This window comes from Pituophis catenifer, unplaced genomic scaffold (assembly GCF_029215685.1).
Source record: "Pituophis catenifer annectens isolate HBS135680 unplaced genomic scaffold, rPitCat1.0.hap2 SCAF_2, whole genome shotgun sequence".
Classification (NCBI taxonomy): domain Eukaryota; kingdom Metazoa; phylum Chordata; class Lepidosauria; order Squamata; family Colubridae; genus Pituophis; species Pituophis catenifer.
The window spans coordinates 233,369,772-233,390,389 of record NW_027256882.1 but is presented as its reverse complement, the minus strand read 5'-3'; the positions used below and the strand labels follow the sequence as shown (position 1 = coordinate 233,390,389).

The window sequence follows — 20,618 nt, the reverse complement described above, 5'->3', positions numbered from 1 at the left end:
CATTGTAATTGGGTCTCTTAATTTTCTTTTATCCCACTCTACAGTAGTTTGTTTCAGTTTCTATAGTATTTTCTTCTATAAGAGTAGCTTTAAATATACACTATGCAGTACAAAGAATGCAGTATTTCCACTGCAAATGAATGCTTTATTCTGTCAATCGCCTGATGCTTAATATACACCCTTCAGCTGTTCCTTACATTAAGCTTATAAGACTTAGTCATATAGCCTGGTGAAAAGGAGCGGCCATGTCTGCCTTGGTTATACAGCCAACTTTATTAGATGTGATGATATGATGGTAAGTAGGTTCTGTGTCACGGCCCAGTCTATAAAATTGCTGTAGCTGCATGTGAGTGTATTACTCAAATACTCAAAAGTAGAAGTATACAACTGTCTTCAGTTTGCCTAAGAGTATATTTAAATAATTTTTATAGTAAAAGTTGGATTAATTTCTTCAAATTCATGAACTGTCAAGTTGAAATGTTTCATAATGTTACTTTAATAAATATTTTTCTTTCTGTTTTAGCTATGTTGTATAGATCATCCTGAAGAAGGTGGTTTACCACCTTATGTATTTGCTCTCATGGTTATTTTCTTTCTGCAACAAAGGAAAGAACCTTTTCTGCCTGTCTATTTAGGTTCATGGGTATGTGTCTATAAATTTTTTTAAATGCAAATAAAATGTTTTCATTTTAATCAAATCAAATAAACTAAATTGTGTTTTGTTTATGTAGCCTTGAGATTATGAATTCTTACTTTTTTCCAAAAAGAGGGAGAAAGTTCTTTATTGATTATTGCTTTTACAGCATCCATTATATTAACACAGTTCAAAATCAATGAAACATCAATAAAATCAATTAACAGCACTGTAACAGTTCATTGGTCTGACTGATTGACTGCTCATGGGCCTCACATTAAAGTACTGGCAGTCTATATAATGCCCTCCCCTCCAAAAGCTCTTTGAAATGGCACAGTCTTAATTGCTTTTCTCAATGATAGCGAAGTAAGAGTCATGTCTTGAGCAGGGACATGTTCGTGTTCTGGATTAGCATTTCTCTCAATTCTGGGTGAAAAGAGACCCATAGCATGCCTTCTTTGACTGCTTGTATTGAGAGCAGATTCTGCCTTGATTGATAGTCCTATGAATAGCAAAGATTCAAGCTATAATGGCTTTTATTAGTTATAAGCAGTTATTAAATATCCTAAAGTTGGGAATGAGTAGCAGATAACAAGCAATGCTGAAATCTCACAATAGTTTCAGAAAATTAATCTAGATATTAGCTCAGACCTATTATAATGGTGACATTTTGTTCATTTTTAAAGTTTTGTGCTGGATCCAGAATTAACAGAGTTGGACTATAGCATCTTAAGTTATCAGGGCCAAGTTTAACTCAAATATTGCCATCTTCCATCTGATCATCCTAATCAATTAAAATATTAAAATAAGACCCACTTTTGTATGTTTCAGATTTAGACATTACAACATGCACCCTAAAAAAACCCCAGGAGGAAGATAATCTCCTAGTTGTGGAATTTCTTTTCAAATCAGGTGTTTTAGGGCTGACACCATGTTTAAGATACAAAGAAAAGGCTATTGTATTCATTCTTCTTTAGTGGTTGCTTTTATGTATTTAAATAGTTCATAATATTTGTTGATTTGAATGCTATTTTGAGGGGGGGAAATAGCCCTTTTTCCAAATTTGTAATGAAGAAAGAATATCTTTAATAGCATAAAGAATGGCCAATGAGACTTGCTGTTAATGAAAAGTAATGTAATGTAGAAGACAAAAATCATGGCTTCTCATAGGTACCAACAGTCTAAATTGGCTATGATTACAGAAGGAATACTTCATTAATACTGGAAAATATGTACAGTATATGTTAAAATACAAAGCCAGATGTAAAAAAAAAAACAAACCCAGGAATTAGAAACAATAATATCCTTACATTATATAACTCTCTGGTATTATCTCTTCCAAAACATCACCTCCAAATGTTTTTAAAATGACTATAACAAAAAATAGAATTGGCCAAAATAGTATCTTGGAGAGGAATAAAATCTTTTTTAAGTTTCTGTCCTTAATGTTGATTTTTTTCCCCTGAGGTAATTATTTCTAATGATTTTTTTTTCTTACATTAGATTGAAGGATTTTCATTAAACAAATTAGTGAATTTTAATCTTAAAGAAGCTGAAAATAATACTGTGGTCTGGGAATACAGCCCTGGTGTTGATCCCACTTCTTCAAAGGAATCTTCTCCTAAAAGGGGAAAGGTATGTTAATAAATTAATTGTAGGGATAGAATGTTTTAAATGTACATTTTTAAAAAGTTTCTGTTGCTAATTTATAATGAAGTAGGTTTCAATAAACAGATTGCAGTTCTCAGAATTAAAAGATTGCCATCAAATAAATGTGGGCATTTATTTAACAAGTGTAATATTCATTTAAAAAATAAAGTAATTAATATATTTAGTATGTTCTATAATGGTTTGTCTGGTTTCAGAGCTGAGTACATAACAAAGATACAGAAACTAGAATCCACCATGTTATAGTTAAAATAGAAGTACACCAATGAACTGTAATAATATGTCTACCATATTTTTTTACTTTTCAATTTTGATTAGATACTTAAATAATTTTAAGTGTAAGCTAAATCACAGTTACCTTGAGAAGCAGAATAGAATCCTATTAGTCATTAGTAAAAGCCACATTTTTTAGAGAAACCACTAATTAGTATACTTCCTGTAGGACAGATGATGACCAATGTTGATATGTGATGGGGCAGTCAGCTGGAGTTGGTTTGAGGATGGTATTTGTTAGCCTGTCTTCTTTCTGTTCTAGAATTATTTCCCTACAACAGTTGATGATAAGGATCCTATGGGGAGGAGGAATTGTCCAAATGGAAGAGATTTCGGAATCATCTTTGCCTCTCTCTTCCCATCTGCTTATAGATGTAGAATAAATCATTGACCCATTGTGCTAATTTTTTTGAGTACAGCTAGTCTTCGACATACAACAGTTCATTTAGTGACCATTCAAAGTTAAAACAGCACTGAAAAAACTGACTTATGACCATTTTTCATGCTTGGGACATTTATAGCCACCCCATGATCATGTGATCAAAATTTGAATGCTTGGCAATTGGTTCATACTTACGACCGTTGCTGTGTCCCAAGGTCATGTGATCATCTTTTGCCAAGCAAAATCAATGGGGAAGCCAGATTCACTTAACAACCATATTACTAACTTATTAACTATAGTGGTTCACTTAACAAGGTCGTAAAATGGAGCAAAATGCACTTAACAAATGCTTCAATAACAGAAATATTGGGCTCAATTGTGGTTGTAAGTTGAGGACTACCTGTATACTTGGGATGTATATATACTATGTCCATTTAAACAAGTTAAATGTTTAAAAACAAATTCTTGATATATTTTTTTCCGAGGACAAGCCTGTGCTCTTGACAGAATCATATATTTTAACCATAACAATCTAGTTTCACAACAGAGCTTTTATCAGAGCTCAGGTACAGTATTTGAAAGAAATCTAATCTGATCACAGGAGTATTTTCCTAATTTGTCTGCAAAACAGAATATAAAGTTTTTATATAAAGTATTTTATATAAATACTTTGAATAGTGTTTAGCCTATATAAAGATCAAGTGTGGTATAGTGGTGAAGGTGCTGGCCTAAAAAATAGGACACTGGAAGATGCCTTAGGTATGATAATTGGATTGGTGACTTGGGATGGTCATTCTGTCTCAGCCCAACCCTCCTCACAGGGCGTTGTTCTATTTCCCTTTTTATGGATTCATTAGATGTTTTAGTCATTATCTTGCACTTGTCCTTTAAAAGATTTAACAATAGTATAATCATATTTTTCCGCTTCCAAATATGGCTTCTGGGTGAAAACAGTGATTCAATTTTTGTTTTGATTGACAGGTTCCTTTAGTATTTGATTCAGATCAACAGTGTTCAGTTCCAATTGGACAGCTGTGGGTTGAACTGCTTCGTTTTTATGCTTTGGAGTTTAATCTATCTGACTTGGTGATAAGCATACGGCTCAAAGAAAAAGTATCTCGTGAATCCAAGGACTGGCCTAAAAAAAGAATTGCTGTGGAAGGTATATTACATAGATTGGCTTGACAGTGTTTAATTATCTTCAGTATAGGAGAAACCTATATCACTATATATTAAGAAAAAGATAGAATCTAGAACTAACTCTGGTCAGCAGATATAAGTTTTACTGCTGAAACAGAAAGGTGCAGTTCCCTAACGTTCTCAAAATATACAGTGCAGAATCTCAACTGGAGTATATTTTGAAGGCAGGCTTCTTTTTTGACTTAATGAGGCTAAATAAAATAAAATGTGAAAATTCAGAACTTGTGGCCAATAGAACAATGATTAAATTGGTTCTCATGCTCTTTCTATTCATGTTGCAAGCCTTAAATGTTCATTTCTTAGTCATGTGGATTGGGTGATACACAGGCTGACCTCAAGTTACAACTGCTCATCACAGTCATAACTTTTGACAGTTTGTAAAACGGGTCAGTCATGTGACCTACCTGATTTTATGAACTTTTTTGCAGCGGTTGTTAACCGCTGCATAGTCGTTAAGCTGATCCACATGGTCCATCATGGTCGTTAAGCTGATCCACAGTCATTACGTAATACCATGGTTGTTAAGTGAACCAATGGTTTGCTGTGGACATGGTTATGCTGAAAATTGGAAGTAATTGGAAGCCTGTTTTCAGGAACTGTCATAAAACACAGTGCTATGACTGTGAGACAATGCAAACAGGTGTAAAGGCGGCCAGATTGCATAGGCCTGAATTATGTGACTGGAGGAGGCCTCTGATTCCTAGTCATTGAATCCAGCTCATAACTATCCCCAAATAGGTCCACTGGAACCTTGAAAGATCACTAAGCAACCAATTATAAAATGAGTACTACCTATATTTCTATAGGTTTCTCAGCCTAATGAGTTGATTGAAAGGCTTGAGGAAAATTAGTGCTATTCTTGTTTGGTTAAATTGTTTAAAGAATGAAAACATGAGCATAATATTTAACCCTCCATAACACTTTTTACCTTTTCTCCCCTCCTCAGATCCTTACTCCGTAAAGAGGAATGTGGCAAGAACTCTTAATAGTCAGTTAGTATATGAGTATATACTTCATTGTTTACGGTCAACTTACAAGTATTTTGCCTTGCCTCATAAACAGAATGCAAAAAACAACCAAATAAAATCTCTAGAGGGCTCAATACTTCTAGAACCTGAGAACAATGACTTTAAGCAAACAATCCCTGATATAAAAAATGTCCATAATGAAATGGAGAATACTGTAATAGACAGCTGTATAACTTCTACCAAGAAAAGTTCTTATTTTCCTCAAGAACATATGTGTGAGCCTTCTCAGGTATTTATTGATGAAAACTTTGTGGAAGAACAGTTGGGAGATGGTGAACATTTAGGAATGTCTTATGAGGACTCAGATTGTATAATTGAAGAATTCATTTTGGGTGACAATGAGGAATTTAAACCAAGCTGTGAAGAGACCGAGAGTGGAAATGAAGACGAGGAAGAGGGACATGAGCAGGAACATTTGGCTAGTAACCAAGACAGTGAAAGTGGAGATCTTGCTATTCCAATTAGTGAGCACGATGTTGAAACAGATAGCATTTCTGATTTGGAAATGTTTCAAAATGTAGTAGCTGCCCTTGATGAGTTTGCTTTAGAAGAGAGAGGTATTCCAAATGATAAACTTGACATTGATGAGGAGAGCACAGAAGGTACTGATGAACTGGATGATTCCCTGTTCAAACTGGAACCGCCAACTCAGGAACAAATATCTGAAATGGATAACTCGGAAGAAGAAGATGAGGAGGAAGAAGCAGAGGAAGAAGACGAAGAGCATAGTATTAAAAGCCAAGAGCAACATGAGAACATAGTCAATACTGAAGATGAGCTGGACAATACATACACTGGATCTGGTGTTGAGGAACCTCTTTCCGAAGAGGAAGAATTGCTTATTGCCCATGGGGATATTGAGCTAAAGAAGAGAGTAGATGAATTTTCGAGTGTAGATTTGAACAAAGAAGATGATCCTGAAAAAGAAGTACTTACTGAAAATAACAAGCCAGTAGACCAGAATTACAGAATTACAGAATACTTCTATGAATTTAATAAAACTGCTTTCACAAAAGGCAAGGTAATAGCACCTATATATCAAAGTATTACTAATCATATAATGCTTTAATTCCAGGACAGACTTATACATAGAAATAGGATTTAACACCCACACTGGTAAAATTTGATCTACAAATTCTACATGTAAGAATCTGGATTCAAATGTTTTAAAGCCGTTTCCATCCATGGCTGTACCCAACTGAATCCTGAAATATTAATTCCTGCCAGTTTGTGTTCACAAACAAATTAGCTGTGAACTTCTGTTAAAGTAAATCGAAGATCATAGTAAACTTCAAGTGTAAGCATTTAAAATGTAAAGTTAAATTTCATCTTTGATTACAGTAGTGCAGTGTGATGCATACACTATTCATAATATACTCCATCACTGATTTCCTAAGTAGCTGAGAAAAATTGTTCATATGGGAATTAAGAACATTCTTGTCCCAATTGCAATATAATACAACACATTTTGGCTGTTTCATAATATAAAGCAAAAGTATCAGACCAAATTGAGATATAAAGATATTAAATATTTGCTCTGGAAGGGTTAGAAGATCGAAAAATATTTGGGTGATGGGAGAATTATGTCCTCAAGTCTACTAAAGTGACTGGAAGTACATTGGATTTCATCCATCATCAATATATATTCAAGATTGAGCATTTGGGAGCTAGGTGGCGTTATAAAGCTGAGAGAAGAGAATTTTTAGATAAATCTTTTCTTTTGATCTAGACTCCTACAGTTGTATGCAGTTTGTGTAAGCGAGAAGGTCATCTAAAGAGGGATTGTCCAGAAGACTTTAAAAAAATTGAACTGGATCCTTTGCCACCATTAACATCCAAGTTTTCCAGTATTCTGGATCAAGTGTGCATCCAGTGTTACAGTAAGTTGGAAGAACTATATTTTAATTATTTGTTAATTTTACAGAAAAAGTATTAATAGTTTCCTGCAGCTATATTCTACTTAGAATATAGGGATTTATTTATTATCAGAAAAGAAAGATGTTGTCCCATTTCTTTGCTACCAGTTAGATTCTCCATTTTTTATTTCAATTTTCCTACCAAAGTTTGCCCTATTATACAAGTTGTATCTGGATCTGTGTTGCTAGATGCCTGCTCCCATAATGGCTATAACTGATTTACTTTTAACATTTTTTATTTGTAAAACTATTTGAAAGCAATAGAAGAACAGCTTGTTTTGTGTGTCTCTTACTTGCTACCACAATTCCATTTGTAAATGAATGTAAATTGTGTTCTGTTTTCATAGAAGATTTTGCTCCAAATATTATAGAAGACCAGGCTCGGGAATATATAAGGCAAAATCTTGAAAGTTTCATCCGACAAGAATTTCCAGGTGCTTCCTGTAGTTAATTTTTTAATTTTAAATTCAGAGATTTAAAGTGATCTTTATTATTTTCATTTAAATCTTGTTCAAACAAAATGCCTTACTTGATAGAAAAATATTGTATGCTGAATTCCGTTTTCTTATATTTTTAAGTAACCTGATGTTAAAGCATGTATTGCTAACTACGCTAAAAATTTATGTGAATTAGTCATAGATCTATATCCTCCTTTATAGGCACAAAATTAAACCTGTTTGGGTCTTCAAAGAATGGATTTGGCTTCAAGCAAAGCGATCTTGATATTTGTATGACAATTGATGGTCTGGAAACTGCTGAGGTAGCTTGTTGATATGGACAATTTGATGAACAAAAATTTATGTTCTGTGTGTCTTTTTTGTTTTCTAAGCTGCTAATGTTCTATATGTGTGCGCACAGATGTGTTTGGTTACCCATCATTATAGTTTTGGTATATAGGCTGGGCACCAAACTACAACCAGTAGCTACCTTTATATCAATCTAAAACCAGTGCACTGCTGAAGAAATGTTAGGAAAATATCATCATTCAAATCATATGGATTGTTCGTTATTGTTTTGAGGGCTTGTATTGTCCTTGGCAGTTACATCAGATGTGAGACATCAGTGGGAAGATAAGTCTCATTGCAGCGATTTGCACTCAGAAATAAATGTATAAATTAAGCTGAGTTTGGAAAAAAGTGGCTGCTGTTTAAGAAGAGAAAAATAATTTATATTCAACTGTTTATACTGTAGGGCCATGATGGCGAACCTATGGCACGCGTGCCACAGGTGGCACACGTAGCCATATCAGTGGGCATGCCAGCTCAGCTCTGGCGTGCATGCGCATGCCGGCCAGCTGATTTTTGGGCCTTCTGGGCCCACCAGAAGTAGGGAAACAGGCTGTTTCCTGCCTCCAGAGAGGGCATGGGGAAGGCCCACTTTTCTTTCTTACCTGGCTCCAGATCCTTTCTATGCATCTGCGGAGGGCGAAAACAGTCTTTCCCACTCTCTCGGAGGCCCTCCAAAGGCCTGAAATGGCCCATTTTCTAACTCCCGGTGGGACAGGAAGTGATGTTTTTTGCTGTCCCTAGCCTCCAGAGACTCCTAGAGAGGCTCTGGAGGCTGGGGACAGCAAAAAAGTCACTTCCTGTCCCACCAGGAGTTGGGAAATGGGCCGTTTCAGACCTCCGGAGGGCCTCCGAGGGAGCGGGAAAGGCTGTTTTTGCCCTTCCCAGATAAAGAGAGAGGACCTGGAACCAGATAAGAAAGAAAAAATGGGCCTACCGGGCCATCGCATGCCAGGAATGGGGGGGGAGGGGAGGTTGTGTGCGCATGCACAGGGCAGGGCACATAGAATTATCGATGTGGGCACACACGTGAGCCTTCCCTGCCCCCCCTCTCCTGGCACGCGATGGCAAAAAGGTTAGCCATCACTGCTGTAGGGTGTTCTGAAACCCTCATCAAATAATACACAGTACAGGCACTATTTCTACTTTTACATCTCTTGCAACCGAAGAAAAAGAAGTGCATGTTTGCGTTCTTTTTTCCTCTCCTTTAGTAAGTTTAACAAGTCCTTGGCAATTTAAATATTTGCAACATTTGGGTCAGGACTGTGTGATGCTTCCATTTTCTGACACAAATGTTTCTGGGAGTTAGCATACATTTGCAGTTTCAAAATCAAAAGTGGATTAGAAACTACAGAAGTCAGTACCTAGCATTACGAAGACATGCTTCAAAGTAGTGTCAAGTATTGAAATTAAACCTGTGTATCCGGCAAAGAGGCTAGAGACCTATTAAATGGATGTTTTTCTTGGATATAAATACTGTCAATATACTAACATTTTTTCTATCACAGGGACTTGATTGTATAAGAATCATTGAAGAACTTGCAAGAGTGCTGAAGAAACATTCAGGTAAACATCCGATTCTTCAAAATTAAAAGGCTGTGTTGCCTTATGAAATATCGAATCAGGTCCTCATATTTTATATAGTGTTACTTCATTTACATAAACATTTGGCTTAATTGTCTATGAGATTCTCAGTCATCCAGGTCATGGTTGTCCCAAAGGTGCTTTGTCAAGAGGCAAGTGGACTTTCTGGGGGTTTTTTTGAAAGATATTTTACTTCTCATCCAAGAAGCTTCTTCAGCTCAGAGCTGAAAAACCAGAAAGTCCAGTTGCCTCTTGAAAAAACACGTTTAGTAGTTGGCTTATTTTTTAAATAGCAAAAATGTTGGCCAACAGCTGTATCCCAAACTGTTCACTTTTCATAATTCAGAAATCAAAATGCATTCAACTGGTTTCTGATGCAGTTATTTATATAAAATTTATATAATATTTTGGCAATCTCATTTGGAAAAAAGTTTTTATGGATTTTTTTGGATTGCATATTGTTCTTACCTTTCAGAAGGCAGTATTGAGGGAATATAGTATTTGTGTCTTTCACGAATGCCTGTATCTTTATTCAGATTATCTCCTAAAGTTTAAACCAAGTTTTGCCAATGATGTTATAGCTAATATATTGATTGTTTGATTATATACCATAGTATTAGAAAATGTATATTTCATTGCACAATTTTCATTGGCTTTCCAGTAAAACTTGATTCACTAAAACGTCTTGCCCTATATATTTTTTTCATATCATCTATTATACAGTTCTGTCTTTTGTCAGATTTCTGCGTCCCATACTGTTTGCATATGCTGACACCATTTTTTCCTATAACTGAGTGCACTAAATGCATTTCTGTTATTATGAAATACAGAAAAGCCTGAAATAACTCTGTGCCAACTGTTGCTTAGTGATTTTTGTAGTGAAACATCTTGTCAATTTTCCAAAACACTGAAATAAGGGCTGTTGAATTAACTGAGACTTGCCCTTAAATAAGTGTGTATGTTTTTGTAGCTTAAGCTTCATATTTTATTTAGTCTGCTGCATCTAATATTGTCACTAAGTTCACTTGAAGTAAGTATTTTTTTACTTGCATAGGTTTAAGAAATATCCTGCCCATAACAACTGCTAAAGTGCCGATAGTCAAGTTTTTTCATGTCCGAAGTGGCCTTGAAGTAGATATCAGTCTGTATAACACATTGGTAAGACCATTTAACAGTTTGAAATGTAAATATTTCTCCAAATAGTCATTTGAAAGTTTTTATAAATAGGAATTGTTCATGGCTCTAAGGAAAAATAATGCTTTAATTTATATTTGAGTGTGTCATCATCATATGGACCAAAAAACAAAATAGCAAACAGTGATATGGGCAGTTAATGAAAATTGAAAAGTTAGAAGATAAATATATCAGCCTTGTCTTTACAATATTTTATTTCAGAATATTCTGTGAAAATAGCTTAATGTAAAAATATGTCAGTCCCAAAGAAGCATATGATTTCCTGAAATGACTAATTTTAATGGCATATTTTAAAAATGAAGCTTTTCTTACCTGAAAATGAAAGAAATAAGACAAAATTCTACCATGTATCAGTCTAAAACTTTATAAACTTCTGAACAGCTTTCCATGCCTGAACTTCTCATTTTACCTTTCCAAATTTTTCTGTAAAAGAAAAGGGGACTTATACTTAGTCTTTTTGTTTTTTGCAGGCTCTGCATAACACAAGGCTCTTGTCTTGTTATGCCACAATTGATCCCAGAGTAAAATATCTTTGCTACACAATGAAAGTATTTACAAAGGTACAGCAATGTCCAGGTCTAATGGGGATTCAAGAGCAACCAAGACTTTAAGCTAATTTTTCTCTCTCACTCCAGATGTGTGACATTGGTGATGCATCCAGAGGCAGCTTATCTTCCTACGCATATACTCTAATGGTGCTCTATTTTCTTCAGCAGAGAAATCCACCTGTTATTCCAGTTCTTCAAGAGGTACAGTATATAATTGTTGTTTGTACACTTCCATGTCTACTTAAAAGAATTCAAAGGCTATCAGTTTAATGTTAAGCTAATATTTAATACTTCTTTGTTTAGATCTATAAAGAGCCAAAGAAATCTGAAATTCTAGTTGATGGCTGGAATGTTTATTTCTTTGACAGAATAAATGAACTGGTGAGAATCTGACTGATTCAGGGGACAAGGTTGTATGTATTCTTAAATTTTACATTCCTAAGATTTTCTGAATAAAAATGAGGACAACCTCAGCCTATATTATTAAACCCAGGGATCAGCTTCTGTACAGCTAAAGGGAATTAATTAATAAACAGATTATTTCAGATCAGCAGATTTTACATTCAGTGAAATCAGCCACATTTCTTATCTTTTTATAGGGCTTTCAGTTTAACTTTCATCCTAGAACAGTAAAAAAACAGAGAAACAGGTTTCTTTTGCGCACAGGTTAAAATGTGCATAATAATTAAATTACGTTTCCCTTTTAAAATTTAACCACCTAAAAAAATGAGCAAAAAAGGTATTTTTCTCTCTCTTTTCAGTCAGAGGTTTGGTCAGATTTTGGTAAAAATAAAGAATCCATTGGTGAATTATGGCTAGGACTTCTACGTTTTTATACTGAGGAATTTGATTTTAAAGAGCATGTTATCTGCATCCGAAGAAAAAGTTTGCTTACAACATTCAAGAAACAGTGGACTTCGAAATACATAGTGATTGAAGGTATCTCTATTTTATGAACATTTTATTGATATTTTAACATAGATTTTTTTTATTGCAAGGGCTTTATTGGGTGACTAACTGCTAAATGCATAACAGTGTCTGGCACTGGAATGAATGATATCACTATAACACATTGAAGAAAGATATCCACTTAGTATTTTTCTGCATGGTGCTTCTCTTGATGTCCTTTCACTAAGGCCACTGCTGACAGTCTACAAATGAGCTGCTGGATCCACTGCCATTGCTCTGTATGTTACATTAAACAAAGGGCACAGAGAAGAATTGGTCTCTAACAAAAATAAGATGGATATACAGCACATACCAGAGTTGTTTTGTAGTACAGAATGGATTTGTAGAGTACTAGCTATAGATTCTAAGCTTCCCTTATGGTCTCTCTTATTCTTCCGTGTCTCATAATGTACCTAATGTTACGCAGAACTCTTGAAATCATTTAATTCCTTTGAATATTACAGATGAAATCACAGGGATCCTATATTGACCCTGCCATCCTTTTTTGTAGCTTTATCTGCACAGCACTCTTCTTTCCATCCAGCCTGATCTATTCTGGGTTTCTGAGAGCAGATCCTAAAGGACATTTCATTGCTTTCTCCTTCTCCTTGCATTGGAATTTTCTCTTTACTCCCTGACTATATTGAATTCTAGTTCTAACCAGGTTTGGATTGATAAAAAATTTGACTGAATGTTATGATCTTCAATACTTCACTCATGCTAAGTTTTTATGTTTATATCATCTAGAACTTAAATATCACTCTTCTTTTTTAGGACTGAGTGCATCTATCACACTATGCCATAATGTGGCCTATCAACAATTGTTTATAACTCATAGAAACCAGATCATTATAGCTTGCTAAATAAATTAGTATTTAATACAATATGTGAATACTACCTATGTGTCAAAGAGATACAAAGTTGCTCTAAAATAGCCATTCCGTTGATAAGACTTGTTTAATATTTTTCTATGGATTTTGCTAACGTCTTACTTGTTTTGCAGATCCTTTTGATCTGAATCATAATCTTGGAGCTGGATTATCAAGAAAAAGTAAGACTTTTATCAATTATCTTATATATACTTGCATCTAAGTAAATATTGATTATTTTTGATTACACAGTTAATTATCTTTGTTTCAATTATTTTAGTGACAAATTTTATAATGAAGGCTTTTATAAATGGCAGGAGGGTATTTGGCACTCCAGTAAGAGGATTTCCAAAAGAATATCCTTCAAAAATGGTGAGTGTGTTAGGAAATTCATGACCCAGTTGCCTTTCAGGTACTTGTTAATGATGCTTTTTCTCAGTCAAATGTATACTTTTTATTGATGAAAGAAAATAAATATATATTTTAAATTAATGGATGGTTACTTAAAAGTATGACCATTATAATATGGTTTATAAATGAAATTACTGAAGAGATCTATGATAATATTTTTGATAATGGAACTGCAAGGTATTTTTAGGTACTCTAGAAACTAACAAATCTTTATAAAGATATTTATTTATTTATTTATTTATTTATTTATTTATTTATTTATTTATTTATTTATTTATTTATTTATTTATTTATTTTGTCGCATTTCTATGCTGCCCAACTCCCGAGGGACTCTGATTGAAAGCTCTTACTCATCAGAATCATATGTTTAAATATTTCCATGTCATAAATAGTGGATCTATAACCAAATATCACAATTTTCTTATTTAATACAATTTGGACTGCAACATTTAATCAGATGTTAGTTGTTTCAAATTATTTTGAATCTATATATGAACTGGATTTAAAGTTGTAATTTTGTAGGTTTTTACATGTTTTCTAGAGTCCTTACTGAAATAAACAATCTAAATTAAATACTAGCAGAGTCAGACTTAAGAAGTAGGTTTTATTTATTGTGCTTTAGGGACAATCATAGTGTCTTCAGGTCTTAAAAGCTTACTATGTTTAATGCTTTGCTAGGAATATTTTTTTGACCCAGAAGTGCTTACAGAAGGAGAATTGGCCCCAAATGACAGATGTTGCAGAATTTGTGGTAAAATTGGACATTTCATGAAAGACTGCCCGATGCGGAGAAAGTAAGTTTGTTTTTGCTCAAGTGCGGAAATAATCTAATTATTAGAAACTTACAAATATTTCCTCTGTATTTTATGCTGCATATGGAAGATAGATGGTTTAAAACATGTATAGTATTCTGAAATAATGAATCCTCATAATTTGAAAATACTACTGTGTTACTAAAAAGATGGCATTAGATTGACCTAATGGAATATTGCATGTTGTATAAAGTTGTTTTCATCAATGCCTTTAGTTTTGATTGAGAATCTCCTAAGTAAACTTGTTTGGACATTTGAAAATACAAGCAGTGAAGAAATAATATACAGTATTAAAAACTTAAAAGATGGGAAGTGCAATTGCAAAAAGACTAGTAAATGTATTTTACTGTTAGCTCCAAGATGTGCAGTAGGAGAAAGGAATCCAGCACATTTTAAAGTGATTTTGCTATACCAGTAGTACACTTCTCAGCCTTAAATTGCATAACAGAAAAATTATTTCAATCAATACTGTTGCAGACTCCGAAGACGGCATGATAATGAAGATCCTAAAAACCAAAGATCCACAGAAAATAAAGAAAAAAGAAGTAAAGATGAACAAGAGACCCCAGTTAAAACTACAGAAAGAGAAGTGTTGTTAAAGGATGGAAAGCTGCAAATATGTGCACCTAACAAAAATAAATCAGGAAAAGGAGGAATGGAAACTGGAAAAGAGAAATCTCCCAAGCCAATGGGAGAGAAATGGAAGCGGCAAGAAGATAGAGATTTAAGAGAAAAACGTTGTTTCATTTGTGGAAGGGAAGGACACATAAAAAAAGAATGCCCACAGCACAAAGGAGTTGCAGGTATGAATTCTAGTTCCAGTCCAATGCTGCTAATGGATGTTTTACTCTATATTCATCAGGGTTAAACTGTAGGCCTCAGCATTGATCTTATCTTTCTAAAGCTATGATTTGGATCTACAGCAGCGCAGATATTAACACTCGGCATGAGATTTTGGGATTGAGAGCTGCAGTCAAAAGGGGAAGTCATTGAAAATTGCCTCCTAGCCTGTCAGCTGGAAGGGGTGTCTAGTCAGCAAATTAAGTGCCCTTTGCTGTACATAGGAATGGAAATAATGAAATTCATTTCCATTTATGAAATAAGAACTCTGGATATAATCCTTGATGCTGAAAACATTTCCAGTAGAAAAATAATAATAAATGCTTTAAAAAGTGATGTTTATATTATAAAAACACAATTTAAGTGTAGTGTTTCTTTAAGGGACCATTCAAATGATATCAATATAATGACAATATAATGACATTGTTAATGCAAATAATAAAATTAGAAATGATGGAAATTGTTTCATTTGATTGCTTGGGGTGGAAGTAAGATACATTTAAGTAAATTGTGCATATTACTTTGGATATAACAGAGAGTTTATTTCAGGGGTATTGTGTCTCTGCAAATTTTCACTGAAAGGGAACATATTAAATCAACATTTTTCTTCCCCTGCTAACTTTTTAAATTTTCCACCTTGCTGCTTGAGAATTTTACCCTCACCCAAAAAAAGTGTTTAACCTCTGGATTGAGGAAGGAGAGAGTAGTGAAAGGGAGGGAAATTTTCACTTGGAAAATTGCAGGAGTAAAGAGTAAGAACTCGGCCCTCTTTCCTTTACTTCAAATGGTAACCTTAGCAATTTCTTCAGGTGAATCGAACAAAAACCATTAGACCTGTTTTGAAGGATAGCCTTCCAAAAGTTGCACCTTATTTGTCTTGCCATGTTGCATGAATGCAATTATGAGTTATAAACTATCATTAAAGACAAGGCAATGCGTAAATTCAGACATTTGTGATGTATTTAACAAACCATGGTTTAACAGCTCTTGGGAGCTGAGGTCAAAAGTATTTGGAAGGTTGATGCAGACATGTAAACTTTTTCACAAACTATAATTTTAACTTTCTAAGGTGTTCTGATGTTAGAAAATCCATGTGGGACCCCTATATCCAGTGCTGTTAAACACTCTGGTCGATTAAATCAGGTAAATCATGTATTGATTTTTTTTTAAAAAAAATTAGCTTTTATCTTAATACATGATAAATTTCATAGTACATCATTTCAACTAGAATACCTGTTAACATATTGCAGGATTATATTTCTGTTATCACATTATATATTGGCCACCTCCAAGTGTTTGTTTATGCTTTTTCTTATTTATTTTTTAAGGGACTACCTCCACAGGAAGAAAAAAAGAAACAGAAAGGGAAACTGATTTTGGGTCCCCAGTCAGGTTTGTAAATTAAGCTTCTTCTTTTTTTTTTAATGCAAACCTTACTAAGAAATGATATAGATGCAATTATTAAGATGTATATATGTATGTATATAAAAAGTATCTCAGATTTTTTTTCTCACAATGATTTATGTAAGCTCCTTGCCTTGCTGAATGGCTAAAAATTTGGGATTGGTGTTTTCAACAGCATCGCTCTACCCAGTTTTTTGGGTGAGATGGGGGCGGGGGTTATTCCAGCTCTCAGAAGTTTTGGAGAGCAATATGGGGGCTGCAGCATGAGGAAAGAACAAGAGCATCTATTTCTGCCCTTTTTCCTACATGGCTTTTAGGATCCAACCCAATAGCCTGAGCAGAATTGTGCATCATGTGGGCAGTATACAGATGTTGTCGTTGATATTTTCTTACAGTAATGAAAAGAGGCAGTGCTTTTCAAGATACATTTGTCATTTGCTGATCTGCATTAAAAGCAATAACATCTTTTGGCTTAATGCAGAGATATACTATGTACCGTATTTTTCGGAGTATAAGACACACCTTAGTTTTTGGGGAGGAAAATAAGAAAAAAACTGATTGGTGGGTTGATCAGCCTCCCAGAATACCCCCAATCAGCTGTTCCCAGAGGTGAATTTTAGCAACAGGTTCCTCAGTTGTCAGCTCTGTGCCTTCTTTTTTTTCTGCCTCTGAAACTTCTGAAACTGTGTCAGAAAAAACTTTTTTTTCTGCCTCTGAAAGCCTCCGAAACAGAGCTTCAGGAAAAAAAAAGGCTTTTTTCTGAAGCTTCTTTCAGAGGCTTTTATTCTGAAGGACTATCTGTATTCTGTTCAATCTCCTTTCTTTGGTATTCGTATGTAGGTTAACCTCTTCCAATCTGTTGGTTATTGTGTCATTCTCCAGATTTGTTAGCATAGTGTGGTTAGAACCTTTACTGATTCTTCTTTTGTTTCTTGCCATATTCAAAAACTTTTTTTTTTTTGGAAGCTTTTTTCAGAGGCTTCTTTCAGCCTCTGAAATCTCCGTTTGCGAGGCTGGGCGGGGCTACATTCAGAGTATAAGACAGTACCCAGATTTTCACCCTCTTTTTGGGGGAAAAAGGTTCGTCTTATACTCCAAAAAATACGGTATGTATGGGACTGAAATTCCCATCAGTTCCAGCCACCTATAACTAAGGGTGAGGAGTGTTAAGAATTGCAGCCTACCATCTCAATCACATTAGCTACACCACATTTCAGTATGTAGATGTTTCCCAATTATACATCTTTGACCTTGGCTGTCCAAGTGAAACTCTTGAGTTTGGATGGGAAGAACAGGTGGTGACATTTGAAGTTTGAGATTACAAGAGCTATTGTGAATAGTATAGAATGGATTTAGTGATTTGAAAAAGGGTATTTATTTAAGCTTTACCAATGTGCCATTTCTCCTCAGTTATGAAGAACTGTCTTACCCTTTGGGAATTTTTTTTTTTTAATGCTGTTGATAACTTTCTTGTTGATGTCTTCATTTTGGTTTTTTTGTCTTAATATATAGGCAGCCTTTCCAGTAAATACATGACTCAGGGAAACGCTTCACAGAAGAGACCCCAACAAGATTCTTGAGAAACTGAAGCAATCTTTCAGTTGCAATACAGACCATCAATTTCCTTCAGAAAAGTTTATTTTCTTTTATAGGCTTTGGGTTCACAAAACAGCAGCAAAAACTGTCTTTGACATAAATCTAGAGAAAACACCTTTTATTTTAATTAAATTGCTAAAGTTACAAAGGCAATGAATTTTAATGTTTGTTCATACCATGAATCCTTGCTCTGAATAGGTTTGAGCATTTTAATAGAAAATCATGTTTGTATTTACTAGGTAAAACATGTAGATCAGGGAAATCCTTCACCCAAATCACTTCTAAGACTTTCTACATTCAGTGTGAATGTTTGAGTGCACTTAAATGATGTGCAAGCCAAATATAATGTCACCTTCAAAATATTATTTTTGAAGGGTAAAAAGGGTATTTATTAATGTTGAACATTGATTCCTTGTGTAAAAGTGTTTGGAATATTTCTGGACTGCTACTGCCATATTTGCAAATATTTTAAAATGTGGACAACTAAAACATGGACATAAGTAAACTTTTATGTAAAAATCTTTGTGGAAAGCAGTGCCAATGAGTGAATTTTTCCCTTCTATTTTATTATGGTTGCTATGCTGCTGTCCTTTCTGTACAGAGAGAGTGAGAAGCAAGTTAGCTATGTTTGCTGCTGCTATGATTATTTCCCATTGTCCACAACTTGAAAAAAATTCCTCTGAAGAAACAAAGGGAGTTAAAACAAAGGAACGCATTTCTGCTTTATTGAAAACTAAACATGAGTGTGCTGGGCAAGGATTTACTTTTATATCATCATCACTACTATCATCATCATCATCATCATCAAAGTTTTATGTCAGAATTTTCTGCAGATGATGCGGTACAGCCTTTCCAGGAGAAAATATACAGCAAAAACATAAGAAACTGTTATTTATGACCTTGGAAATAAAACAGTCAAAAGAATACTTTAAAGTTCTACATTTTTTGTGTTGCATGATTGGGTAACTATTGTACAGAATTTTACTGTTATATGTGCATAAAAACTTTTCATCCATTTTTCATTCAGAATTTCACTTAAGGCATCTAACAAGGGAATTTTTAAAAAAATATGACACATTTTAAAATATACAGCATAATCAATATATTAAAATTGGGATACAGCTTCATTGAAAACCTCTGTTCTAAGAATTCTCAAAAGAAAAGTAGCTTCTGTTCTTTTTTAAAAAATCCATGTAAGTACACTTTACATAGATAAATTGCTTTAATTTGGCACACCAAAATTTGAAATAAGTATAATCAGGTGCATGTTGAAAATTAAAATGCACATGAGAGCAAACAGGATATAAACATCAATTATTTTTATTAATTTTCAAATGGTGAAATAATGTCTTCAATAAAATGCCATTTTCTCAAGGACTTTCACTAAAAGAAAATACCATTGGATAAGCCAAAGGCAGAGTTGAATTTCGCTTACCAGGGGAGATGAAGACATCCCAGGATATCTACAAGGTTTTATTTAAAAACTATAGCAAATAAAAAGTATCAGAGACCTGATTATGATCGCATGATCAAAAACAAGAGACTGGAAAGTACATGCTGTTTTGCCTATTTTCTTAAACGTAATTTATCCCAGGTCCAACAGCGGATACTACAAAAGTCTACAGGTAGAAGAAACATTTAGAAACACTAGTATTGCACAGTGAGATATCCCATCACCAAACACAATGCAGCAGATTAAAGAATGCCTCAAATGAATTTTCAGGGTTTGGATCAATTGACAATTAACTGAAGAGGAAATGTTTATTAAATCCGAGGCTCTAACAAAATTTGGATGGAAGTGCATGTTCTCTCTCCCAAATAAGACAACATAATACTCCAGTTGGTTAAAGACAACATAGTTAAAGACTCAGAAACATGAGGAAACTTTAAACTAGTTCTTGGAGGAAGATCAGGGACAAGGAAGCAGTGTTTGAAATAAACCAATATGCCTGAAAATACAGAATGCAAGTTATATGCTGGAACCTTACCTTGAATTAAAATGATTCCCATTATAATGGTGCAGATGAGACTTTTAGAGGAAACCTGGGATCTGCCTTGCAACCTAGTACCTCTTCCCAAGTTACCAAGTGAAGACTTTCCTACCATTTAACTGGTTACGAGCCAGCTAGTATTACGAAGATTTCAGGTAGTCAGCCAGCCAGCCATTCCCTATTTGATGCAAGTTTCCTGAAATCTTGGATCACCCTTCTCTCCTGGAATTAGAAATGACCCATCCAGCACAATTGGCTTTCCAATCTGTACCTCTCAGAAGGACTTTGATGGTAAATTTGTATAGTGACTCAATTATCCCTTTGTAATACAGACCCCTTCATGGCCTGCAAACTACTCAGGAAGTTTCCCTTTAGAAAGTTATAGAATTTTGTAACTGGTGATTATTCTCCTCAAAAATAATAAGAAACAGCAATAAGATAAAAGGAACAAAAATAAAGGAAATTTTGAGGAGTCATTTATTAAATATAAATATATGTTATGGCAATGAAAGTTGTGATGAATGCAAAGTGGCTG

The 20,618-nt window shown here is 34.3% G+C and overlaps 1 protein-coding gene across 4 annotated transcripts in view; it reads left to right on the top strand.

Annotated features, from left to right (window-relative positions):
• Positions 1-18,999, top strand: part of TUT7 (terminal uridylyl transferase 7) — a 34,802-nt gene extending 15,803 nt beyond the window's left edge. For 3 of the 4 annotated variants that reach the window (XM_070938678.1, XM_070938679.1, XM_070938681.1), the window contains 20 exons: positions 524-643; positions 2,138-2,269; positions 3,939-4,119; positions 5,104-6,206; positions 6,915-7,065; positions 7,449-7,535; positions 7,761-7,861; positions 9,395-9,452; positions 10,525-10,628; positions 11,135-11,224; positions 11,300-11,413; positions 11,516-11,593; positions 11,974-12,151; positions 13,164-13,211; positions 13,310-13,401; positions 14,119-14,234; positions 14,730-15,055; positions 16,162-16,235; positions 16,421-16,484; positions 18,009-18,999. In XM_070938678.1, coding sequence (XP_070794779.1) covers positions 524-643; positions 2,138-2,269; positions 3,939-4,119; positions 5,104-6,206; positions 6,915-7,065; positions 7,449-7,535; positions 7,761-7,861; positions 9,395-9,452; positions 10,525-10,628; positions 11,135-11,224; positions 11,300-11,413; positions 11,516-11,593; positions 11,974-12,151; positions 13,164-13,211; positions 13,310-13,401; positions 14,119-14,234; positions 14,730-15,055; positions 16,162-16,235; positions 16,421-16,484; positions 18,009-18,076 — 3,285 coding nt within the window. In that variant the 3' untranslated portion in view covers positions 18,077-18,999. The remainder of the gene's footprint in view (positions 1-523; positions 644-2,137; positions 2,270-3,938; positions 4,120-5,103; positions 6,207-6,914; positions 7,066-7,448; positions 7,536-7,760; positions 7,862-9,394; positions 9,453-10,524; positions 10,629-11,134; positions 11,225-11,299; positions 11,414-11,515; positions 11,594-11,973; positions 12,152-13,163; positions 13,212-13,309; positions 13,402-14,118; positions 14,235-14,729; positions 15,056-16,161; positions 16,236-16,420; positions 16,485-18,008) is intronic. The other variant, XM_070938680.1, reaches the window with a different exon arrangement.
• The last annotated feature ends 1,619 nt before the right edge of the window (positions 19,000-20,618 follow it).